Genomic DNA, 24,360 nt, shown 5'->3' with positions numbered 1-24,360 from the left:
CCCTAAATCTTCAGCCTAGATAAATATTAGAACCAGCTTAAATTTAATAGCAGTACTAATTGATGGCTAGATTGTGGATTTGCCACAAACCCTGGGTAAGGAGCAGTACAAAGTTGTGCTTCTCCAGGACCAACTTATGACACAGAGTCATAGCTACTCAGTTCCTTGCTTCCTCCCAGACCCAGGAAGAAAATAATTCACTCTAGCACATTATCTGGTGCAGATTACTTTCTCTTCCATACCTTCCAGAGCAGATGAGGTCAGGTCCAATAACCATTGCCTATAAACTGCCTATTTTCAGTCTCGTGCTATACCACTCTCTTATGGTGAAAAATTAGGGAAGAGTTCATGTATAAACACTGCAGACTTTGATGACCCAAGCTGTAAATATTCTTTCAACTGGACAAGAAAACACGTCTACTTTAAATGAAAATCAATTGCTGTTAAATCTGTTAGCTCTAGCTCATTTAGACTGACGCTATTTCTGCAACTTGCAAAGAGTTGTGCTGAAGAAATAGTACAATAGAATCACGATGGATTCAGCACCGAAACACAGCAGTTCCGGTTGGACAGCAAGCACAACCAAGGAAGCATGAGCTGAAAGTTTATGCAGACTAGGTTAATCATGTTTCTGGTACAGCTATTGGCAGATCATCTTTCCTTTTATGGTTGGAAAGGTTAGAAATCACACTCAGGCAAGGAAACATTTTGAAAGTTGCACACGAGGTTAATTGACCTAGTCACACTCTGTATCCTGACTACGGTATTCTATGGAATTCAGTCACCACGGATTTGGGGATTCACTCTGGCAGCAAACAAGTCTGCTCCAGGCTGGAGGAAAATTCCACCAGCCTAGGAACACCACAGGATGGCATAGGCAACTTCACACTTGTCACAGGCCCCTGTGTAATGAATGGGGCTGCAGATAAGGAGGCATCTCCCCAGCCCTCAGCACTACAGGGATTCTGGATTGCAGAGCAGCCCATTGACAGCTGTGGGAAGGGTGCCATAAATTAGACCAGCTCCCAAGGCACAAAAGTAGTTTATAGACCAGTTTACCACCATTCCACTGTGCTGTTCTTTTGGTTCTGTGCTTCAGTATAGCATACAATATACCCCAGTGTTTTTACCTTCAGATCCCTTCTAAGACCCAATGTGGAAAAACTTTTAAATGAGAGACTTACTTACCTGGTTAAAATGATGAAGTCTGTCAATTAAATGACTGATGAGAGGGTCTAATCCTTTGACTTTCAATTCTGGGTTATTAATTTGTGCCTTAAGTCCATTGGAAACAACTCTGCTGGTGTAACTAAAAAAAAAGAAACAAAAGATCAACCAGAGAGAAAATATTTACACTGAAAATGAGAGGGTAACATTTTACAGACTATTTTCATTAGAATAATGAACATGCACAGATTTTCCGTAATGAGTCAGGGTCAATAAACATATTACAAAGCAAACATGGTTGTAAATAGTGTAATTAGTGCAAACAATTCTCTTTCATCAGCCCAAATCTGCATAAAATGACATGATTTCTTGCAGTATTATCAACTCCAACCCTTCCAATATCACAAGTCAGCCCCCCAAAAGATCATGAGAGATTAAAAAAAAAAAAAACCCCAAAACACGACATTTCAGGTTTCTTATTTGTATTTTGGTGTTTGAACCTTTCAGGTTTATGCTTCAAGCTTTTCTGCGCAACTCTAAGGGCTGGAAACTTGCTTTAAAAATCAAATTTGAGATTTTCACAGAATCACTGGGATCCTGGGGCTTTCAGGAAGACACCAAATATCGCGAGACTTGCAGTAAAATCGCAAGAGTCGGCAACACTATACATTTTCTCGATCAGCAGGGGAATGTTCCACTCAGTGAAATGAGGCTTCTCAGGAGAGGTCAGCAACTCAGAAGATCCGATTGCCTGCTAGGCTTCAGCCTCAGATGTATTGTGAGAACTCCTTCCAGCAGCACAATCTGATACATCAGCGGTCTTCATCTCAGTCATGCATTATTTTTGTCATTATGACTTTGTTAGGAGCAGTTCAGATATATACATACATAGGGCCCGGCTCTGGGCAATCTCACCTTAGACCTTTGGATCTGAAAAACATCAGCTGTTCTCACACAGTAAATGCCTGCCTCCATCAGCATCCTCATCCTATCATCATGGACAAAGTTATAGACACAGACAGACTAATCATTCAGTCATTGCTGTAGTTCTTGTTTTTGCATCCTTAAGTACAAGGAACAAACTGGGGCCCCATGCTTCTGGGGAATCTGTGCAAACTACTTTGATTTCCCTGCACCTCCTGCAGCAAAACTGGACAAGGAGATATTCATGGCCCAGTTAGGCATTGGGACTGATGGGGAAGGTCACTCAACAACTGGCTTCCCCTATGTATCCATATCTGCTTGGGAACTGTGAATCATCATGCCAAATGTACACCTTTGTAAACTCAAGCAGAAGGAGGTTGCATTCTTCCAAATTGGAACTCAAAGAGAAAGGTCCTGTTACAATTGTCTCCTTAGCACTGATGTAGGGAATGTAGCTGTGGCTACTCAAAGTGGTGGTCCGCGGACCGCTGCCAGTCCGCGAGCCATCGGCTGCCAGTCTGCGCGCACATTGGGAAAAAAAATTGCCGGTCCCCCACATCAGATAGCTTGAGAAGCATTGCTCTACATGATAACTCAGATGTTCTTTGAGTCTGTCAGCAGTCTTCCTTTGATAGCTTTTTAAGACTGGAAAACTTAGGATCGGGCTTTCACAGGGGGCTAAGAGAATTAGGCATTCAACTTGTATTGGCTTTCAATTAGAGCCGGGCACCTAATACCCTTTGAAAATGCCAGCATAAATTATCTCTTCTCTCAGTGACTAACAGAATTGCAAATTATAATTGGACTTTTACTAGGATGTTTGTCCTGTCTTAATTAAAACCAAACAAGATGAATAAAGTTAGACTTCAAGTAAACCTGACAATAAAAACATTACATACTGCCGTTTAACATTTGAGTTCAAGGGTCTGCTTAAAATTCTGGTGAAGACTAGAGGAGGTGGCATGGTCAGTTAAGGAAAATTATCAATGACTTTAACCTCACAGAGAAAGGAAAGATGACAATCATGAATGAGAGCAGGGAAGAATAAAGTGGGCAAAATAATGGAAATTTAAAAAAACAAAACATTTGTCATGTTAAAATACCCAACCAATAGCAGCCTGTATCCTAGTATTAGACACAGAAAAGGTATTTGATGCAGCTCTTTGGGACCATTCTGTTGCAGTACAGGAGGAATTTAGTTATGGACATCAATTTATAGCCTCCATCAAACTGTTCTACAATTCTACAATTCTCCACGTGCATTCCTTTGTCTGAACATCTTCCCATCACAAACTATCTCCATAAACAGCAGCACAAGGCAAGGGAATGCTTTGCTACCTATTCTCATTGCTCTATGCTTTTTATCACTTGCTATAGCTATCAAAGTTTCTCCAGATATTCAGGGCATTACAATGATAAAGAATGTAAAAAAGCTTTTTTTTCTGCCTGCAAATGAAATTGTTTTAACTCTGCAAATCACAAGCCTCCATTCAATGCTTTTCAGCAGCATTATACAGATTTTGTGTAAATATGATCCAACCAAAAGCAATGCCTTTATCCACCCCATCTATTGAGCCTCATTCATTTTCCATGCCAATGATCCCCTGAGGGATTCCAATGCCTGGAGGTACAAATCTCACGCAATGTTATTATACTGTTTGTTGCTAAATGGGCCCGCTCTTTTACTTAATTTAGATCAAGAAAAATGGCATAACTTTCATTATCTATATTTGGTTGAATCCAAAGTCCATTCAGATCAGTGGGGCTATTTGTGTGCTTAAATATAAGCATGTAAGTGTTTGCAAGACTGAGGCCCCAGACTCCAAGACAATGTTCAAATCAGTCTGCTGCCTAAGTCATTGTTGGTGTTTGATATTTAGATATCATAGAATCATAGAACTGGAAGGGACCTCGAGAGGTCATCTAGTCCAGTCCCCTGCACTTAAGGCAGGACTATGTATTATCTAGACCATACCTGACAATTGTTTGTCCAACCTGCTCTTAAAAATACCCAGTGATGGAGATTCCACAACCTCCCTAGGCAATTTATTCCAGTGCTTAACTACCCTTACAGTTAGGAAGTTTTTCCCTATGTCCAACCTAAACCGCCTTGCTGCAATTTAAGCCCATTGCCTCTTCTCCTATCCTCAGACGTTAACGGGAACAATTCTTCTCCTTCCTCCTTGTAACAACCTTTTATGTACTTGAAAACTGTTATCATGTCCTCTCTCAGTCTTCTCTTCTCCAGACTAAACAAACCCACTTTTTTTCAATCTTCCCTCATAGATCATGTTTTCTAGACCTTTAATAATTTTTGTCACTCTTCTCTGAACTTTCTCCAATTTGTCCACATATCTCCTGAAATGTGGTGCCCAGAACTGAACACAATACTCCAGTTCAGGCCTAATCAGCGCAGAGTATAGCAGAAGAATTACTTCTTGTGTCTTGCTTACAATACTCCTGCTAATACATCACAGAAGGATGTTTGCTTTTTTTGCAATAGTGTTACACTGCTGACTCATATTTAGCTTGTGATCCACTATGACCGCCAGATCCCTTTCCGCAGTACTCCTTCCTAGGCAGTCATTTCCCATTTTGTCATTTCCCATCATCTAATCTTGGGATGTCAGGGAAAGCATATATCAAATCTGGTGGCTCTATCTTCTAGAGCTATTTATTTGTATGTTAATTATGTTCATATTTGTGCCATTACACCTATAGCCAACTGCCCTCTGGAAGCTACAGAGAGGGTTAGGACCCACAGGACCTCAAGGGTCTGCTTACTCATGTGCTTGAGACATGAATAGTCTATAGGGGCCGTACAAACAGCATGACTCACATGCCTGGGCAGCCAACTGCAGACCCCGGATGTGGCTGGGACTGCCCAGACATATGAACTGTGACAGGAGCTGCTGTTAAGTGCAGCCAGAGGAAGCCATTTGTAGAGCACAATAATTATTGGTCCTAGAAAACCAAGAACTTTAGTCCATCTTCTTGGGTGCCACTTACTGGGATCTCATCCATTAACTATTTACATATGGAACACTTCTCTAACAAACTGAGTCCAGAGAGACAAGGTGGGTGAGGTAATATCTTTTATTGGGCCAACTTCTGTTGGTGAGAGAGACAAGTTTTCAAGCTTACACGCATCTGACCTGAAGAAGAGCTGTGAATTCTTGTCTCTCACTCAGAGAAGTTGGTCCAGTAAAAGATTTTATTTCACCCACCTTCTGTCTCTCTTATCCTGGGACTGACAAGGCTACAACAACACTGAGTCCAGAGAGTCTCAGTCCAGAGAGTATGGACTGAGTTCAGTTCATTTGCTGTAGGGTGGTGGGTTCCAGCAATAAGAGGAGATATGGCCCCTCAGTTGCTCTTGAGGGGAAGGAGAATGAAGGGTATTGAAAACCATGTTAACATGATAAACGATCACTTGAACTTGTAAGGGGTTTTCTGGACCTCCTTGCAGCTGAAGAGGCTAAGTAGAAATGCGTGTGATCAGAGTCAGAGTGCAGAGCACCAGCCTAGAATGCTGCGGGTTGAATTGTGCCTCTGTTTTAAGGAGCAACTTGCTGTCTCTCTCTCGGTTCTTGTGCACTATTGTTCTCAACAGTGTTACATTGCAACCTGTTAAGGAAAAGTTAGCATATGTGCATATGTGACTCCATTTTGGTTTGGGGCCCACCATTGTCTAAAAGCAAACACATCATGCACCAGGAGGAGTGTTCCTTAGATACTGCATTCCTGTGAAAACCCCCCGCTTGTTTCCAGCCTGTCTCGACTCCCGGTTTCTGTTCTTTGTCTGTTACTAACTCCCTGCCTCCTGGCCTTGATGTAAGCCTCCCATCCTAATAAAAAGGCTACTGGTGCATTGCATGTTGTGTAGTTAAAATAATGGTTTAGCACAAAAAATGCACTTAGCAAAAATAAATAATAAATTAAAAAAGGGTTTGTCTATTGGCTAAAGTTTCTGATGCACGAGGGCAACATGCTTTGCTAAAAGACATATAATCTCTGTATACCCTGCATTCGGGGTCCCCTCCTAATTAGCAGGGGGGCACCACGCTCGAGCGTAATAAACTTAGTATCTTTGGAAACTCTGCAGCTGTGGACTTTGTTCATGTGCCTCAGCCTAGACTCAAACTGTGCATGACCTATCGGGCATAATTCGCAGCAGTTCCTGTGCGTGACCTATTGGGTATAATTCGTAACAAACCTTCCAGCAAGAGTATTGTGTATTTTTATCTAACTTCTCTATGTATGCTGTCAAACATAATGGAGAGAAGGCACACTAACAACCCAAGACGAGTCACAGAGCCACTGAGGAGGGAGGACTACAACTGGAGATCAGGATTGTTCCAGTAGGCAGCTACACATCTATCTGACTTGAACTCCTATCCTGTAAGCACAGAATTAACCTGCTGGCTCTGCATCAGGTCTGATATACCTTGGAATAAACAACATACATTTCCTGAAAGGTAATTTGATTTGTTTACTTCTTTGCACTATGTAACACATTTTTTTTGTGCTGACAACACAATTACTGAATTACTGAGAATGTACATTAAGAACTGTCAGAAATTGGTTGACTTTATCTAATAATCTGTAATCTAACTGAAAAATAGTAGTGCAGAATTGCTAATGCCAGTGATTCATAGATTCCAAGGCCAGAAGGGACCATTGTGATAATCTAGTCTGACCTCCTGTGTAATACAGGCCAAAGAACTTACCCAAAAATAATTCCTAGAGCAGATCTTTTAGAAAAACTTCCAATCTTGATTTAAAAATTGTCAGTGATGGAGAATCCACCATGACTCTTGTTGTTCCAATGGTTAATTACTCTAATTATTAAAAAAACACGCCCTATTTCCTTTAGTACTTTATTCATACTAGACCCTGAAATGTCTTTATCAACAACCTACAGGTTAAAAAGACCAGGAGATGTGTATAAAAACATCATTTATATGCAGCAATTCTGAACTAACCGTTCTGCTAGCATGCAATGAATAGCAAATACAGGAAGAATTCCTAATCGGTTTCAAAACTGTGAGTTTAATAGTAACATTATTCGACTGATCTACTTGGAAAAGCTAAAAACGTTATTTAATAAAATCTTAACAGCTTTCCAGAAATACAGTTTAGGTGATTTTTAGCTCACAAAATTATCCTAAGCTTGAAATGGGTCAGAAGCAAACTGTTGCCTAGACACTGGCATGGATAATATTTTGAACATAAATATACATTTCTTTCCTTATTTTTTAAAAAAGATTTTGGCTTTAGAAGTTCTTTTCAAAGTCAGAACTATACCAGCGATTTTGAAACACTGTATTATTTTTCATTTGTCATCGGAAAGGGGACAAAATATAAGATGCTCCCAAACTACTGAAGAAAAAAGGAGATGAAAAGTGCTGCCTATACAATGTCGAAAACGAACCCAGTGTTTCCACTGGCTCTTTAGATAGCTACAGAGTTCAGAGAACAAACCTTAAAACTGAAAGATGCCAGACAGATAGCTGCAGGAGCTGCATTAGATACAGTAGTAATGATATTTAGCCACATGAGACTAGGAAATGGGGGTGGCATTATCACACCATTCCCTTCCCTGTTCCCTACAGGAGACAGTACCAGTTTGGTTACAAGCATCTGATCAAAGCTTTTACAGGCAGCAGTTCCATGTATTATTGATCAGTGTCCAGCTGGGAGACCATTTCCATGGCTCCATTTCCCTCAGGATGCTATTACTCTGAGCAGGGCCACTATATGCCATTAAGCTCCCCAGTGCTCTGATCTGTGGTGGCTAATGGTCTATGCTCTTCCCAGGATCAGAAAGAAACTCTGAACTCAGATGACCAGCCTGAATGAACTCAGTCTGAATAAGGAAATCAGCTTCCGCATATACTCAAAGTGGGGATTAGAGAGCAACATGAAAACCCCACCGAAAAAACCCCATGCATGGTCTCGTACACTGAATTTCTCAATTTCTTTTAAAAATAATATTAGTGTACTGCATACTTGATATTATAGCAAGGTCTTTTCAAGGAATATACTGAACTCATCTGATGTAAATCAGTGTAGTTCTGTTGACTTTAATCCTATTTTACTCTGTGTGAGGATCTGGCTAAATATATCTAAACCTCAGAAGTTGATGTAAACTATCTATGTTAGGACTTTCAAAGCTGCTTATAGTATTCAGGGGCCCAATTCTTATTAATTTATGGTGGAAATTGGATGTCTACATTCTTTAGGCCAGTGACTCTCAACATTTCCAGACTACTGTACCCCTTTCAGGAGTCTGATTTGTCTTGCATATGCCCAAGTTTCACCTCACTTAAAAACTACTTGCTTACGAAATCAGACATAAAAGTACAAAAGTGTCACATCACACTATTACTGAAAAATTGCTTACTCTCATTTTTAATCACAATTATACAATAAATCAATTGGAATATAAATATTGTACTTACATTTCAGTGTATCGTATATAGAGCAATATAAAACAAGTGATCTTCTATATGAAATTTTAGTTTGTGCTGACTCCGGTAGTGCATTTTATGTAGTCTGTTATAAAACTAGGCAAATATTTAGATGAGTTGATGTACTCCCTGGAAGACCTCTACATAACCCCATGGGTACACGTACCCCAGGTTGAGAACCACTGCTTTAACCACGTTGAAATTCTGAGCTCTCATTTTCTTCTCAAAAGTAGTTCTGCAGTTGGGCATTTGATTTTTCCTTCCTAAGTGAAGTACTTTGCACTTGGCTTTATTGACTTCTCCAATTTGTCAAGGTCAATTGAATTCTAAGCTTGTCCTCCAAAGTGCTTGCAACCTCTCCCAGCCTGGTGTCATCTGCAAATTTATAAGCATACTCCCCACTCCACTATCCAAGTCATTAAAGAAAATATTGAACAGTACTGGGCCCAGGACTGACCCTGTGGGACTGCACTAGATACGCCTCCCCACCCCCATACCCCGGTTTGATAACAAACCATTGGTAACTACTCTTTGAGTTTGGTCTTCAACCAATCATGCACTGCACCCACCTTATAGTAATTTCATCTTGACCACATTGCCCTTGTTTGCTTATGAGAATGTCATGTGGGAGTGTGTCAAGAGCCTTACTAAAATCAAGGTACATCACATCTACTGCTTCCCCCTAACCACCAGGCCTGTAACCCTGTCAAAGAAGGAATGCAGGTTGATTTGGCATGATTTGTTCTTGACAAATACAAGCTGGCTACTCCCTATAACCTTTTTGTCCTCAGCTACTTACAAATTGATTGTTTAATAATTTGTTCCAGTATCTTTCCCACTATTTAAGTTAGACTGAGTGGTCTATAATTCCATGGGTATCTTTGCTCCCCTTTTAAAGATAGGTACTATGTTTGCCATTCTCTAGTCTTCTGGGACTTCACCCATCCTCCAAGAGTTCTCAAAGCTAATAGCAAAATTTTCAAGATTGCTCCAGCTAGTTCCTTAAATACCCTACAATGAATTTCATAAGACTTTGCTGACTTGAATATGTATCTAACTTATCTAAATATTGTTTAACCTGATATTTCCCTACTTTGGCTTGCACTCCTTCCCCCTTGTTGTTAATATTGAGTATCTAGTCACCATTAACTTTTCTTAGTGAAGACTGAACCAAACTAGGCATTAAACAGTTCAGCTTTCTTGATGCCATCAGTTATTGGCTTACCCGCTAAGTAGAAGACCTACATTTTCCTTCACCTTTCTCTTGCTCCTAATTTATTTAAGGAACCTCTTGTTCTTGCCTTTTATGTCCCTTGCTAGGAGTAACTCATTTTGTGCATTAGCCCTTCTGATTTTGTTCCTGGATGTTTGTGCTATTCTTTTGTACTCTTCTTACCAATTTGTCCATGTCTCCACTTTTTTTTTTTTTTTTACAGGATTCCTTTTTGATTTTCAGATCCTGATGGAGCCATCTTGACCTCTTACTATTCTTTCTTTCTTTTGCATTGGAATAGTTTGCAGGTGTGCCTTTAATCGCATATCCTTGAGAAACTGCCAGCTCTCCTTAAATCCTTTTCCCTTTAGATTTTCTTCCCATGGCACCTTACCTTGCAGTTATCTGAGTGTGTTAAAGTCTGTGTTTTTGAAGTCTATTGTCCTTCTTCTACTGCTCTAACTCCTTCCTTTCCTTAGGATCATGAAATCTATCGTTTCATGATCACCTTCACCTCAATTGCCTTCCACCTTCAGATTCGTTACCAATTCCTTCCTCATGGTAAGAATCAAGTCTAAAATGGCTGGTTATTTCTTCCACTTTCTGGAACAAAATGTTGTCTCCTATATGTTCCAAGAATGTATTGGAAATTTTGTGTTTTACCATATTAGTTTTCCAGCAGATGTCTGAGTAAAGTTCCTCATTACTATCAGGTCTTGTGTTTTGGATATGTCTGTCATTTGTTCTAGAAATGCCTCCTCCGTCTCCTCTTCCCGATGTCATGGTCTATAATAGACCCTCTCCTACATCACTCCTAACTTTTACCCCTTTTATCTTTACCCAGAGTTTCCCAGCTGGGCTGCCTCCTACCTTTTTTTGGCCCTCAGAACAAGTGTATATATTCTTGATGTATAATGCACCCCTCCTCCCATTTTACCCTGTCCTTCCTGACCAAGCTATACCCATCTATAACAATATTCCATTCATGAGACTTATCCTACCAAGTCTCTGTGATGCAAATTAAGTTATAATGTAGCTTGTGTACTAATACTTCCAGTTTTTCCTGTTTATTCCCTATACTCCTTCAATTTGAATATAGATAGCTAATATTCTGAACAAATTCCCTCACTCATTTCCCTGTCATTTCTCCTGTGACTAGCCTAAAATACAATTACCCTTAACCATTAACCCACACCATTATGTTATGCCCCAAATTTATCATTTTAACCATCTCTTCTGTGTTTTATCAATGCAAATCTCAGCACATCTGGCCTTATGACCTATAGGGCAGTATAATGAATGATTTTTTCCCAGGGAGATGTCACGAAGTTGGTAAACAGTACCATATGCTCAATAGCAAGAAAACTGTATTGCTAAAGAGTGGATTGAAATAAGCCTTCAGCCTTATCAACTTACTTCTTAACAACCCTGAATACTTGCCTTTGAAAAATGGACATGAATACCAAATGGAGAGGAGTTTTATAGCACCTGGATGGTGATCATAGTATTCTACTGGCTGTTCACCAACCAACTTCATGGAGTCGCAATGAAGACCTTTTGCTTAATGTTGCATCAATTTCTAAAACACCAATTCCTTGGCTACCATCTACTGGCCCCCCAGTGATCCCTTTGGAATGACAGATTCATGACTGTGACTGACAGGACTGTGCTTCATTCAATAGCAATTCCATCAATAACATTACCCAGTGAAACCTAGTATGTACTTTTTTTGCCTTGTGTTATATTTTTTTATTTGTGAAAAGATCTGTCCCAGTTCTTTATTATCTGGATTAGTGAGTCATTGTGCAAGGCAACTGAGAAGTCTCCAAGAGAGGAATGATTAATCTACTGACACTTAGCAAGTAGCTGTATCGCCTTTCATTAAGATGCAATGTTCAATAAACATTTATTCAAAAAATAATAAAAACATCTTGATAAATTTGTTGTCTGTGGTCCAGCAAACAGAGATATAAAATAATGCACCAGTTTGTGTATATTTAACCAACCTATTCTCTTTTGCCAAACTCTAACACTTCCCATAATACAAATCCTTGCTAAAGTAAATTTTTTTTAGATCTTCAGACTGTACATTTTATTAGTTGGGCCTGGTTCTCCTCTCACTTACACCAGTGTAACTCCACTGACTTAAAATTAAGATCTACCTGATTTATGCCAGTGTAAAAATGAAAGGACATCCAAACCCCACATTTGTAATACGAAACTTGCAATGAGAAGAGTCCAATAATTCCAATAATTAGCTGGCAAAGTTGTTCTCTAGAGGCACCTTCCTGCGAAGATTCATGGTCTTAGTTTGTACACATACTGGTACATGGCACTTGTAAGGCTGAAAAGTGCCAGACATTTTTAGAATGTCACAGTAGCCACTGTGTGTGCATGGAAAGGAATAAACCACATTCCACAGCCTCCTTGTGGCTTATGGTACTAAGTGAGCTAGCCTAACATGCCTCAGTTCTCAAGTGAGTGGGTGTGGATCTGTGCATGGCACCTCCACCTTCAAGCCATTTCATTGTCTCTCCACTGCACTGCAAGCTCAAAAAGCCCTGTTCTTTTTTTCCAAGGCTCTACATTATGCAGCCCGATTGCATTTCAGAGCAGGGTGCAACCCAGCCCTCTCTGCTGTGGTAATGATGCCAGCCCCATACCCTTTTTATGCCTTCATGTCAGAAAACTCTCATGCTTTCATACATATTGTTTTACTCCTTACTGTTAGGATGGCCTTCCCTAAACCTTTCTGTAGAGCTGCCACTCTCAGTGTGTTCAAATCCCTTCTTTAAAGCTCACATTTGCCATCCCGCCTAAGAGAATTAATAGGCATGGAAAGGTGGTAACACAGTAAAACTTAATGGTACCTTCAGGATTTGTACTCACCCTCCAGATCTTGCCAGAGTTGCAGTTTCCCCTACTCTGTCCTTCCCTACCTCCCCTTTGGCAGACTTGACCAAGAAAAAGGTGTTTACCCGTTAACATATTAAAACCACAACTGCCTTGTCCATGCTAGGATTTTACATAGCCTAGTGTGGACACACTTGCTGTCTGTTTATGACTTTCACTGTGTCATGTTGAGTCTAGGCGGCACTGTTCAGGGCAGGGAATGTATTTTTTTCATTTGTTTGGCAAGGCACCTAGCATGCTGCTGAGTACCTGCAAAATAATGAAATATAAAATAGAAAGAATGGTGGACACTCTAATTAGGTATTTACACATAATTTACACTTTCTCTGGAGGAAAAGGACTATAATATCATCCCTGACACTAGTGCTAGAGGAGTATATAGAAGACCAAGCCCTCTGGCCCCAATTCTCTCTGTTATACCCTTGTGAATCAGTCATAATTACACTGAAATCAGTGGAGTTATTCCGGGGGTAAAAGTAGAGTGTGTGATAAGACATTCAGACCATTGGGCACCAAAGGAAATCTTAACATGGGCTAAATATTTAACACAACTAGGCAAAAACCCTTGAAAATATTCTTTAAGAGCAACATTTATTAAATAACTGTATTTAAAAAAAAGAGAACTTTGAATTTAAGTGATATGCCTGAGAGACTGCAACACAAACAGCCCAATTCTAGATTCAGCTCATAATGCAATGTCTAGGGAACCACATCTAGTAAATGAAAATAAAAGTGAGTGAGGCACATGCGGTTGCCCTACAGATCTCATGAGGCAGAAATGACTTGGTGGATACTGTCTTTGGCAGAACTGCTATAATAGGCTTTGACTTTCACAAAATTGCCTTACCCAATAATAACAATGGGAAATGCAGGGAGAAATACAGTTTGCTAATGTTCTTCGACAGGACTAAGTTGATGGTGTCAGAAGGAACACAAAACTAAATATCCTTTTTAATTATCTTTGTCCACTTCATGTAGAACTCAAGGGACCTTTTACAGTCTAGTTTATAATGGAAGGCCTCCCAAATATTGGCATAAGGGCAGGTTGGCAGATAGACTTGAGTGGTTTGATGACACCACCTTCTAAAGACATTCTGGATGCAGACTGATTAAAGCAAACCAAGTATTCTACTATCCGCCAAGTATTCTACCATCCGCCAAATCAATTCATTGGTTTTACTAGGAGCATATTGATAGTGCATTGATCTGAGCTATGAAATGCATCTGAAAAATGCTTGAGATGTGCCCTTAATAAGGCTAATTGAGACTGAAAATACTGGCTTATCTTCTTCTAGGTATGCGAAAAGCTGCTGCCAGGTAGATTGCCAAAGAGAACTGTAGATGTTAACCAAGCAGGTTGTATTGTGTTGAGTGAAGGAATGTATTTGCTTAGAACAACATCAGTTGGAATGCATCTTCCATTTAAAGTTATATGGCCCTTTCAAGGGGACTGAAAATGATTTCTGATACTTCCATATACACATTTAATGCGTCAAAACCAAAATAATGGGGTCAGGATACAAGTGTGATACAAAATGGAAGGACGATGCACTGACTTGGAGCTCTGGCTCAGACATGCTTCCCTTTTAAAAGTTTATTGAAAAATAAGCCAGGAAACAGGACAAACAAACAAACACAGCACACATCTGTCAAGGAAACATTTGCAGCAATGGCTAAGGGACAGTGCAAAACAGATAAGGAATCCCTTTTTCCTCAGAGATCCCACTGGTTTCCTAGACCACGAGATGGGATTCTTCAAGTACAGGCACAAGTGAGATCACAAAAGATCTAAAACTAGACACAGAATTCTATTCAAAATCTCCAGGAGACTCTTGAAGCCTGACACCATGTAAACCTCCTCAACGGTTGCAGACAAAAATGTGGAATGTTGGACACAGACTGGAACACCTGACAGCCTAACTTTTTAACCTGGGCAGCTGGATGACAATGGTAGAAAACAGGATTGACTCAATATAAAAGAAGATTGAATCTCAGGAGACTAGAGTTCTTGAACTCTCTGAAAACAAAAACAAATTAGCAATAAACTTCACAGCAGTGGAGACATACTGAAAAATCAAGCGAGATTGCATAATACTTGGCTGATAGGACTTTTGGCACGGAACGAGGGCAGGCATCCAACTCCCTTTATAGAAAGCCCTAGTTGCAGAAATTTTAAAAATAAGCTTTAAAGGTGACCCATGATGTACAGAAAGATATTTTATGATCCCAGTGCAGAATCTGTTAGGAAGCATAATGGGGACCATCATAATTTTTATATCAGACATATGTTGTAGGGATAGGATATTGGCTACACTTCATACAGAAACAAAACAAAACAGACATTTATTTTGAGAGGTCAAAACACCTGCTTTTTCCAGAAGTCAGTTGCTCAAAACACACACAGTTAAACTTTTGGAATTAAGGAATGGCTATCAACAGGGACTATATGAACTGCAATATTATATGCACTCAGGGATTGATCCCATTGATTTCAGTGAGCTTTGGATCGGGCCCTTCATGCATGCTCTAGCCTCCACAACTCTCACATCATCCCCATCTCCCTCTAACCAACACAAACACAGCTGATTATCTTTCTTGCCCATTGCTTATGTTGTATCACCCTCAGTTGGGCTGGATCCTCTGCTCACTGCAGTCAAAGCTCCCGCTATTCTAAATGGGGTAGGATAAAGGCCTAAAATCTCTCTGCTGCATCAAGTTCAAGCCTCTTGCTCTCCTCATCTATGCTCTTCACAACTATGACCAACCCTACTTTTCCGCTTCGCTCTCTTACTGTGTTACCCCCTCCACTCTGCCATTTATGCCCTCAGCTGTGCTTCTGTCTACTTCTCTCACAGACACCTCCTTGCTTTCTTCCACTCCATCTCACACTCACAAAATACCCTCCCTGGCCTAGTCTCTAAGATCAGTCATGACCACCTCCTCCAGATCACTCAGAAGACCTTCTTCTCTTATGATGTCTGGACAAAAATTGCCAATTAATAATGATTTGTGATGAGCTGATGGGAATAGTTGATACTTAGAGGGAAACAATTTTATGTTTTATCCTTTTTCTTCATCCACCTGCATTGCTTGACTTAAACTGTGAACTCATTGTGCTAGGTACCTTCACAGGATCAACCCTTTAGAATAGTTAAAAGTAAGAGACTTCTGTGGAGTTACAAGGCAAGTTTTCACCATAATTAAATGATGAGAGAATTTTGACAAGATATTAGTACACTTAGAAGTAAGTGAGACTTATAAAATAATCTCTCTGAATTCATCTATTTTCCCATCACTCAGGTTCAGTTCTACCAATGAAACTAAGACCATATGACCCGAGTTACCTAATGAAAAACAGCCATGGGCAGTCGAGGTTTTATATTTACCACTCAATGAACTAGTTCATTAACTGTGAAAGGAATCTTAATTATTACTACTACTTTTACCAAGATGGGCCTTTTAGACTTAAGGTATTAGTTAAGGTTCTGACTATAATCTTTATCTTTTTTATATTTTCCCACATTTTGTAACAAATTTGAAGAAGTACATTAAAAAAAATCCAAATACTGGAAGTCTGACAGGACCAGCTATAACATTAGAGGGAAGCCTTTTGGTTATACAACACATAGCTATTACAATAATGATAAAGGCCTGAATCAAAAATGTATAGCCTTTTCATTCATATCAACAAAAGCTTAAAGTAAGTTAATTAAAAAGAGCATTTGTATTCAAAACTGGTGTGTATTTTCCATATGTCATATTTAAGCTGAAAATTCATTAGATTTTGGTCAAATGTATTCTTATCAAGACGGTTGCACACTTTTATAATAAGCAAAAAAAAGCAAATGCTTAAAACAAGACAATTAAAGGTTGTCCAAAAAACAAAAGATCAGACATTCTAATTTCAAAATCTCTTGAGTTACAATTCTTCAACCTCTTACTCTTCCTAAATCTTTTTCAACAGACATTGAGCAACATCACCCTAAAGTAATGAAGTTCTATCAATGTAGAGAAAGTGACACTTTGCTGGGAAAGCAGGAGAATACATCTGATTCCTTCTTTTACTGGGCATAGATCAGGAAAAAATTCAGCATTTGTTGATCCCTCAAATAGTAGATCAAAAACAGAAAAAAATCAGTTATGGTACTCAACAATCTTTGGTTGGTTTCAACGGGCTTTGGATCAGGCCCATGGCAATTAGAACAGTCCCATAGGCATCCTGTGTTGCAGGAATTCCTTACAGACATCCCAGCCTTTTCCATAACAAGCTCAGAGGGACTGAATATGGATACTTTCTGGATTAGTTTAAAGGTTTAGGTCCAGCTCAGGTTAGCCGTAACTGAAATTCGTAGCCAGGTGATGTCTGATATCCTACGTGAAATAAACTATCCTCTGTCCAGCGTCTAGGAAAAGGTTGTTCTTACCTCCTTTTGGCAAGGATTCTCTCTCAAGTGGGTGACCATCCAGAACAAGGCTGAAATACTTCAGAGCAGTGATACTGACCTCAGTGGTTCAGGAGCCAAATTAGCGATCAACATTACCCAAAAGAGCCACAGTAGTGTGAATTCATTATTTCAGTTATGAGATATATATATATTCATATTCTCACAGCAAAAGGACTGACCCAGTGTTATCATTTTATCAACTACAATTGGTTAATAACTTAGTAAAAGCATCATGATTGGTTAATAATTAAAGCACACAGTGTTTTAATATCATGTGCTGCAAAGAGGAGGGGACATATTAAAGACCCACTTGCAAGCCTCAGTCTGAGTATCACTACTTTAGAGGAAGCTTGCCCTGTCCAGCCTCCAGCTGTTTTGTGTAACTAAAGGACTTCATTCACAAGCACTAAATTTACAAAAAAAAAATTAAAAAAAAAAAGAGGTCTGACAAAGTGACTTTTGTGCTATGACAAATTTGAAAGCGAGAACATTTATACAAACATCAATTTACTTGGCCTAAAGCAGTTTTTCAGTTCTCCTGCTGATATTGTTGAAGATTTATGTCTGATTAAGTTTGTTTTCCCTCACAATTCAGCTTCTGCTTCTACCTGAAGTGAAGTCATGTCATAATCCTGGGTTTATGATTTCACAGTCTGCTGGCACAACATGATTGGTGTCACAAATTCAACACTATAATTTCATTGCAGGATTAAGTAGGGTAAGGTTTGGATTGCTAGGGAGAAAACTCTTATTTAAAACACAATGCCATCAATCGTTAACATATTTACAGGAAAGATTAAGAAAAACACGTAGAAGAAAATAGATCGAAGTATAATGAAGGCTAGTTTTTTCACTCTGAAAATCCTCTTTAAGATTCATGTAGTTTAGGGCTCAGTTCCACCAGCCTTACTCAATGAAGAAGATCCTATTCAACATGAGCAGGACTGGCAGAATGTGGTTCTTAACTGGTATTTCTGACCAGAATATTGTTGGGTTGGACTGCTATTACCCATTGGTGTCTCCTGGTATTCACAGGCTTTACTTGCTGGTTCCTTGATAGCCTCAGTTTATAATCACATATAGTGTTAACCCTTATGGTACACTTCCTCATAGCCCTGACTTCCAATGCATAGTGTTTCTCCAGTTTTTTAATCGACTTCTTTGTGCCCACCATAAGGGCATTAAGATCTTTGTCAGTTTCACTTTAGATATAGTCAAAATGCTCTGACAACAATCCCCAAGTACTGACATGTAAATAAACTACCAAGCAGCTCAACTGTCTCAACAAAACATAAACTAAAATGAACTTCTTACAGCGCATACATACAGCCTCTGCCCCCAGAAAACACATCTGGAAGCAGATGGGGAAACAACCTGAACAATGCAATAGGAAAAAAGAAAAAACCCTAGCAAGAAATACCACTAAACGGACTAAAGACAGCAAATAGAAAGGAAAAAAGTGTTCTCAAATATATGGGGCTACCTGGTGGACAGCCCTGCATGGGTGACCATTAAGAGTGAAATCCTGGCCCTGCTTAAAGCCAATGACAAAATTCCCATTCATGGCAATGGTACCACAATTTCACCCCAGGGGAGCAGGCATAAAAGGCCTACTACCTTCCTGCCTCCACTGAAGTCAATGGAATTTTTGTTATTTACTTCCACGGGAGTAGGCTCAGATTCAAGCTTTCTTTCCTCGACATTTACACCCTTGTGCAGGTGCCAGGAAAATTCTCTGTCTGCACACTCCCAGCTCACAAGGCCACGGATAGTAGCGATAGGTTGCCCAAACAGAGCATGCCCTTCTGGTAGGGAGCGGAGCTGAATGGGGCAAAAAAACCCCACACCCAATAACCTGCTAAAGTGCAGCACAGAGCTTTCCTGCACTGGCACTCCACACAGAAATGGGGGTGCACGTAGGAGTTTAGCCCTGGCTGCCTTTCTCTAACGCAAGTGGTAGCTTTAGACCATAATCTTGCCTGAAACTATCAAGTAACATCTCATTGTTGGATATTTAATTTTAAGGTGCAATCCAGAGTATTTCACAAATTGAAGATAGCCATGTATATCAAGAAGGAACTGGCAGTTTTAAGGTGCTCTGATGCTCTAGGGGGCAACAGGAACCTTTCACAGATCACAGCTGCTGTCTGGAGGAAGAGGATTGTTCCAAGCCTTTCTAGAGATTCGGAGAATTGTTGATACCAAAAGACACACTGGAGGCCATGGGACTCAGGACAGTGAACATGTATGTGGCTGCACTCAGCTGTAAGGAAAGGTCTGTAAGCATCAGAAAGAAAAGAAACCAACTGGAGGAGTGAATATGTTTTTCTGCTAAAACCAGCAATAAAGAGGCCACTTTGACACTGACAGGAAGTCAGATTTCTAATGCGTGTGATAATAAATGCACACAGCAAACTGAAATCTTTCCAAACACAAGACAAAAGGAATGAAAGAATAGCAGGCAGTTTGTTGTGCCACAGTAGTCAGCTACAAAGCAGTATTTGTTATCCACTCAGAAAAAAACAATTTATGATTAATGTCAAGGAAGAAGGAAAAACGAAATAATAGATGAGAGAATGAATGATGTAGAGACACTAAAACAAAAATAGAAAACTTTTGACATTTCAACATTTACAATAGGATTTAAACTGACTTTGGTTTTCTATAGCATCATTCATCTTGGAGAGATCTTGAAGCGCTTTACAAAGCAATGTGTTGAAGTCTGGTAGTGCAGTGACTACACAGGCCACTGTTCCTGAAGCAGCTGCCCACAAACAGCCGAAGACAACAGAATCGGTTTTCAATATAAAGAAAAAAACTTGCATGTTCTGCAGCTGTCACATAATTCCTCCCAGAGGTGCCACAGGATCTTTAATTGCCACCTTGAACAAGTGTGACTGGATGGTACAAGGAAGTTGGGAATAGGCTACTATTCTCTTTGAAGTCATTGGTTCACATTTTCCTATATCAAAGTTAGAGTACCGACACTGCTCAATGGTTATTCAGCAGTCCATGTTAAAGGTTTCATTTCCTTGTGAACGTCTTGAGTTAAACTTTTCAAAGCAGACTAGTGATTTTAGGAGTCCCATTTTTTGGGTGCCCAACTGGAGACATCTGAAAGAGACATTTCCTAAATATCAAGACTCTTTAAGGTGTCTCAGGTTGGGCACCTGTCATGGTGTTTGCTACTCACCGCTGAGGAACCGCCTTGTGGCCATGTCTGGGGATTAGCTCTTGACCAATCTGGTGCCTTCACCTTTGGTTTCTCACCCTGCCTCTTCCCTTCTCTGGATTTGATTGCTCCCTCTTTGTAACTCAAGGTGCTCCCTCATCATGGCTTGGCCCTCCAACCAGGTCACTGCAGTTTTCCCCTTCTGGGGTATCAAAGTCCCACTGGACAAACTGTCTCCGGCAGTCTGCCATACCACTGCCCAGACTATGCCACTTCCCCAATGACTGGAAGGGAAACCTGGGCCTGCCCTCTACTTTGAATTCCAGTCCAGGGACTCTATGTCCAGACAATATAATCTAAGAAATCCCAGACACTGTCACTGTTTCCCTGGGCTCTTTCCTGCCTTCCTTTCTCTATCTTCTGGCCCACTTCTGGGTTACCAATGGAACATCCTCCATTCCCTATGCCTATTTCACCCTCTCTTGGGTTCCTGCCAGAGAGTTTACTCCCTAGGATGACTCCTCTTCACCTCTTACTCAGGTCCCTCCTCTCCAGAGAATGACTACAGCCTTTCTTTCTACTGCCCCTTCTTCCTCACCAATTCCTGGTTTTCTACCTGTTCAGCCATCCCCTGCCCAGCTGCACATCATCATCAATTAGAGCTTAGCAGCCCTGACTCTCCTCCAGGTGGAACCTGTCACCAGGTTAATTGGCCCTTTCAACCTATTCAGGCCTTGTGTGGGATAGACACCCCATCGCAGCAGCCAAAATCACGAGTCACTTTTGAAGATTTAGGCCCTGTCCATAAGTGATATTCTTATTGGCAGTCACAGCTAAAAGCCTAGCGACTGAATGGGTATGGTCAGTGAGCTGCCTCACCATTCCTCAAGCAGCCTGGTAGGGCAGTGATGTAGTTCTGTGGGAAGTTTGTAACTTTTGACAGACAAACAGAGCACTATTGTTTCCTTCAGGAAACTAAATTAATTTAAAAATAAACTTAAATGGCAACTACTGAGAGAAAAAAAACTTTTGTTCAAAGGATGGTATCCCTGACAGAGCAGCAGCTATGAGTGCTGTACTCTGTCAGCAGTGGATGTAAGTTGTTTGGATGTGATGTGGTCTTTGAACCCATCCCTTTCTGGCTCTGAGGGAAAAGTGCTACCAGCTCTGCACCTTGTTCTGAGAGAGAGACGTGGCCAGCAGCAACAATTCAAGTAATAGCAGTGACAGGCATCTATGACGCTTCCTTTGCTGACCCACTGATAATGATATGGATTCACATTATGATTCTTATATGATAAAAGTCATAAGCCTAAATGTAGTAAACTGCCTTGTGTTAAATGGTGAAATTATCTTATTGAAGCCTACACTGGTCATCCGCGAAATGTGCTGGTTTTGCCTTATTTATTTATTTAGATGTAAATAGTAAAAACAACACCTATCCAAGAGCAGTAGGCGCCTCTCAGTGTCGCAATCATAAAACACTTGCAGCAACATTAAAAACAAACTTCCCAACAGGAACAAATAACTCAACTTGGCCAGCCAGCCAAAAAGACTCCTCTGCAAAAAAACCCTTTCAGACATATGGGCTATTTTGGACGATATTGGGCAAAGCAAGCTCCAGAGTCCCAGAGTCTTAGGGTATGTCCACACAACAATTAAAAACCCATGACTGGCCCATGCCAGCTGACTCAGGCGTATGGGGCTCAGCCTAAGGGGGCTGTTTATTTGTGGCGTAGCCTTTGGGGTTTGGGCTGGAGCATGGGCTCCAGGATTCTGCAATGTGGGAGGGTCCCAAGGCTCAGGCTGCAGCCCAAGCCCCAACAGCTACACCACAATTAAGCGGCTCCTTAGCCCAGGCCTGAGTCAGCAGGCATGGGCCAGCCACAGGTTTATAGACATACTCTCAGGTAGTGTAGACATACGCTCAGAGAGAATGGCCTGCCAGCAGCCCACTCTGACTGCTGCTATGGCAGTATGGCACAGGGAGAGAGACCATTCCTCAGGTAAGCCAATCCCAGGACATTTGTGGCTCTATAGGTCACAATCAATACCTTAAACCCACCAAGAGACCAACAGGAAGCTCATGCAGATTCTAGAGCACTGGTGTCATGTGCTACCAGTGAGATGCCCCACTCAGTAAGCAATAGTAAGCAAGCTATTGCATTCAGCACCTGTTTCAGTCTCTAAATGGCCTTAAAGTGCAGCGCCATGTAGATCACACTGCAGTTTTAGGGTATGTGATGTCTATACAGCAAAACCTGTGCATGGCCTAGTGTACGCAGACTAGTTTGAATCCAGCTAACATGGGTAACAATAGCAGTGAAGGCATGCAGCACAAGATAGCATAAGCCAGGCACAGACCCTGGGTACATACTTAGTTTTCAGGTCCACTTAGAAGCCTGACTTTTCTGTCTTCACTGTTACTGTTACCCATGCTAGCTGGCTTCAGGCTAGCTTGGATAGGTTATCCTGTGAGAGTTTGTACGATGTAGACATACCCTGGGTGACACAGGCATGGATAACAATGACTAAGAGAAAAGGTTGCAATCTTCTGGTCAAGTTCAGATGGTAACTAACTGACTGGTCATTGTTGTAATATGATTGACCCCACATAGCTGGGGGGTCTAGAATCACCCCTTGGTAACCAAAAGACATGCTGCCTGCATCAAGGAGACTGACATTACCCCCACCCTCTCCTCGGGCTGCTTCCCCAATCCACCATCACCACCTTAGATAAATAAAGTTAACTCAATAAGAGTCTGACCCAAAGCTCACTGAAGTCAAAGGGAATCTCTCCGCTGACTTCAGTAGGCTTTGAATCAAGTCCCATTTAATATCTAGGGGCAGGTCTACACTAACGTTGTAAGTTGACCGAAGTTACAATTGTTCAGTTATGTAAGTTATGTAACGGAAGTAGACGTAACTTCGGTCAACTTACAGCGATGTCTACACTGTGCTATGTTGACAGGAGAGCGCTCTCCCATCGACTTAGCGTGTCTTCACCAGACCTGCTAAATCAACCATGATTGCAGTGGTGCTGATTTAGCCGGTAGTGTAGACATGGCCTGTGCTTCCATATATTTACTATGAAGAATACTCTAAGTACTGTGGCAACATTATTTAGTTATCTAAGGCAAATTGGCAATTTTTTAAGAGTCGCCCCTGTATCATAAAAAGAAAAGGAGTACTTGTGGCACCTTAGAGACTAACGAATCATCAATCACTATTCTTATTTGAATAACATTTGGCTGGTGAAAAAACAACAACACATTAACCACTATGGTTTTCCTGCCAAAGCTGACAGCAAAGGACCTCCAAATGGTGTATGGCAGTGGCACAGCCAATGATATTTTCTTCAGCACGTAGCTAAAATTGAGGAGTCTAACAGGGTTGCTACCATTAATAAAACATTTTCCCTGGTTGAGGACTCTTCTTTGGAGATGTGGCCAGGAACTGATGTCTGAAGCTGTTTTGCTCTGATTCACGAGAAGAAAAAAAAATCTCTGCACACCAGTCCCACTACCTGCACAGTGATGCAGAAATAAGAAGAGGGGGAAGGGAAGGACCAGCATGCTGTTTATCAACTTTGGTGACAGTCCTCAACAGTCCGTTCACTTAAATGGCAAGGAAAAAGAAGGCAGGAAATCTATACATTATACTGGGCTAATTTCTGCTCTCAGTTACACTGACTTAAATTCACTCCGCTAAAGTCAAAGAAGCTACTTCAGATTCCATGAAATGTTTCTGGGAGCAGAATATGGTCCCACTTCATTTAGTGCTGCCTTTTATCTTAGGTCTTGTTAAAATGAAGATACAGGTGGTATTACTATTGGAATATCTCTTCTTTAAACTCCTAGCTGGACAGCTCTGCTTAAAGAAGAGAAGAAAAAATACTTTTTGTCCTTGATTGTTCCTATTCCATTTGGGACTTATGGTAAAATATTCAAAAGCACGTTAGTGATTTAGGAACCTAAGTCCCACTGAAAGTCAATGAGGCTCCTATGTTAATTAAGTATTTTTGAATTTTTTACCTGCAGCCTTTAGGTTGGG

The 24,360-nt window shown here is 40.6% G+C and overlaps 1 protein-coding gene across 4 annotated transcripts in view; it reads right to left on the bottom strand.

Annotated features, from left to right (window-relative positions):
- The window catches only part of LOC102940836 (glypican-5), a 614,981-nt gene that overhangs the window by 244,685 nt on the left and 345,936 nt on the right, over positions 1–24,360 (bottom strand). For all 4 annotated transcript variants that reach the window (XR_006283739.1, XM_043522374.1, XM_037908861.2 and 1 more), the window contains one exon: positions 1,189–1,309. Coding sequence is in view for 3 of the 4 variants with exons in the window: in XM_043522374.1 (XP_043378309.1) it covers positions 1,189–1,309 (121 nt within the window). In the remaining variant the exon portion in view is untranslated. The remainder of the gene's footprint in view (positions 1–1,188; positions 1,310–24,360) is intronic.

The sequence above is a fragment of the Chelonia mydas genome, chromosome 9 (genome assembly GCF_015237465.2).
Source record: "Chelonia mydas isolate rCheMyd1 chromosome 9, rCheMyd1.pri.v2, whole genome shotgun sequence".
Taxonomy (NCBI): Eukaryota; Metazoa; Chordata; order Testudines; family Cheloniidae; genus Chelonia; species Chelonia mydas.
The sequence above is the reverse complement of the archived record's forward strand: the minus strand, read 5'-3'. Positions and strand labels throughout refer to the sequence as shown.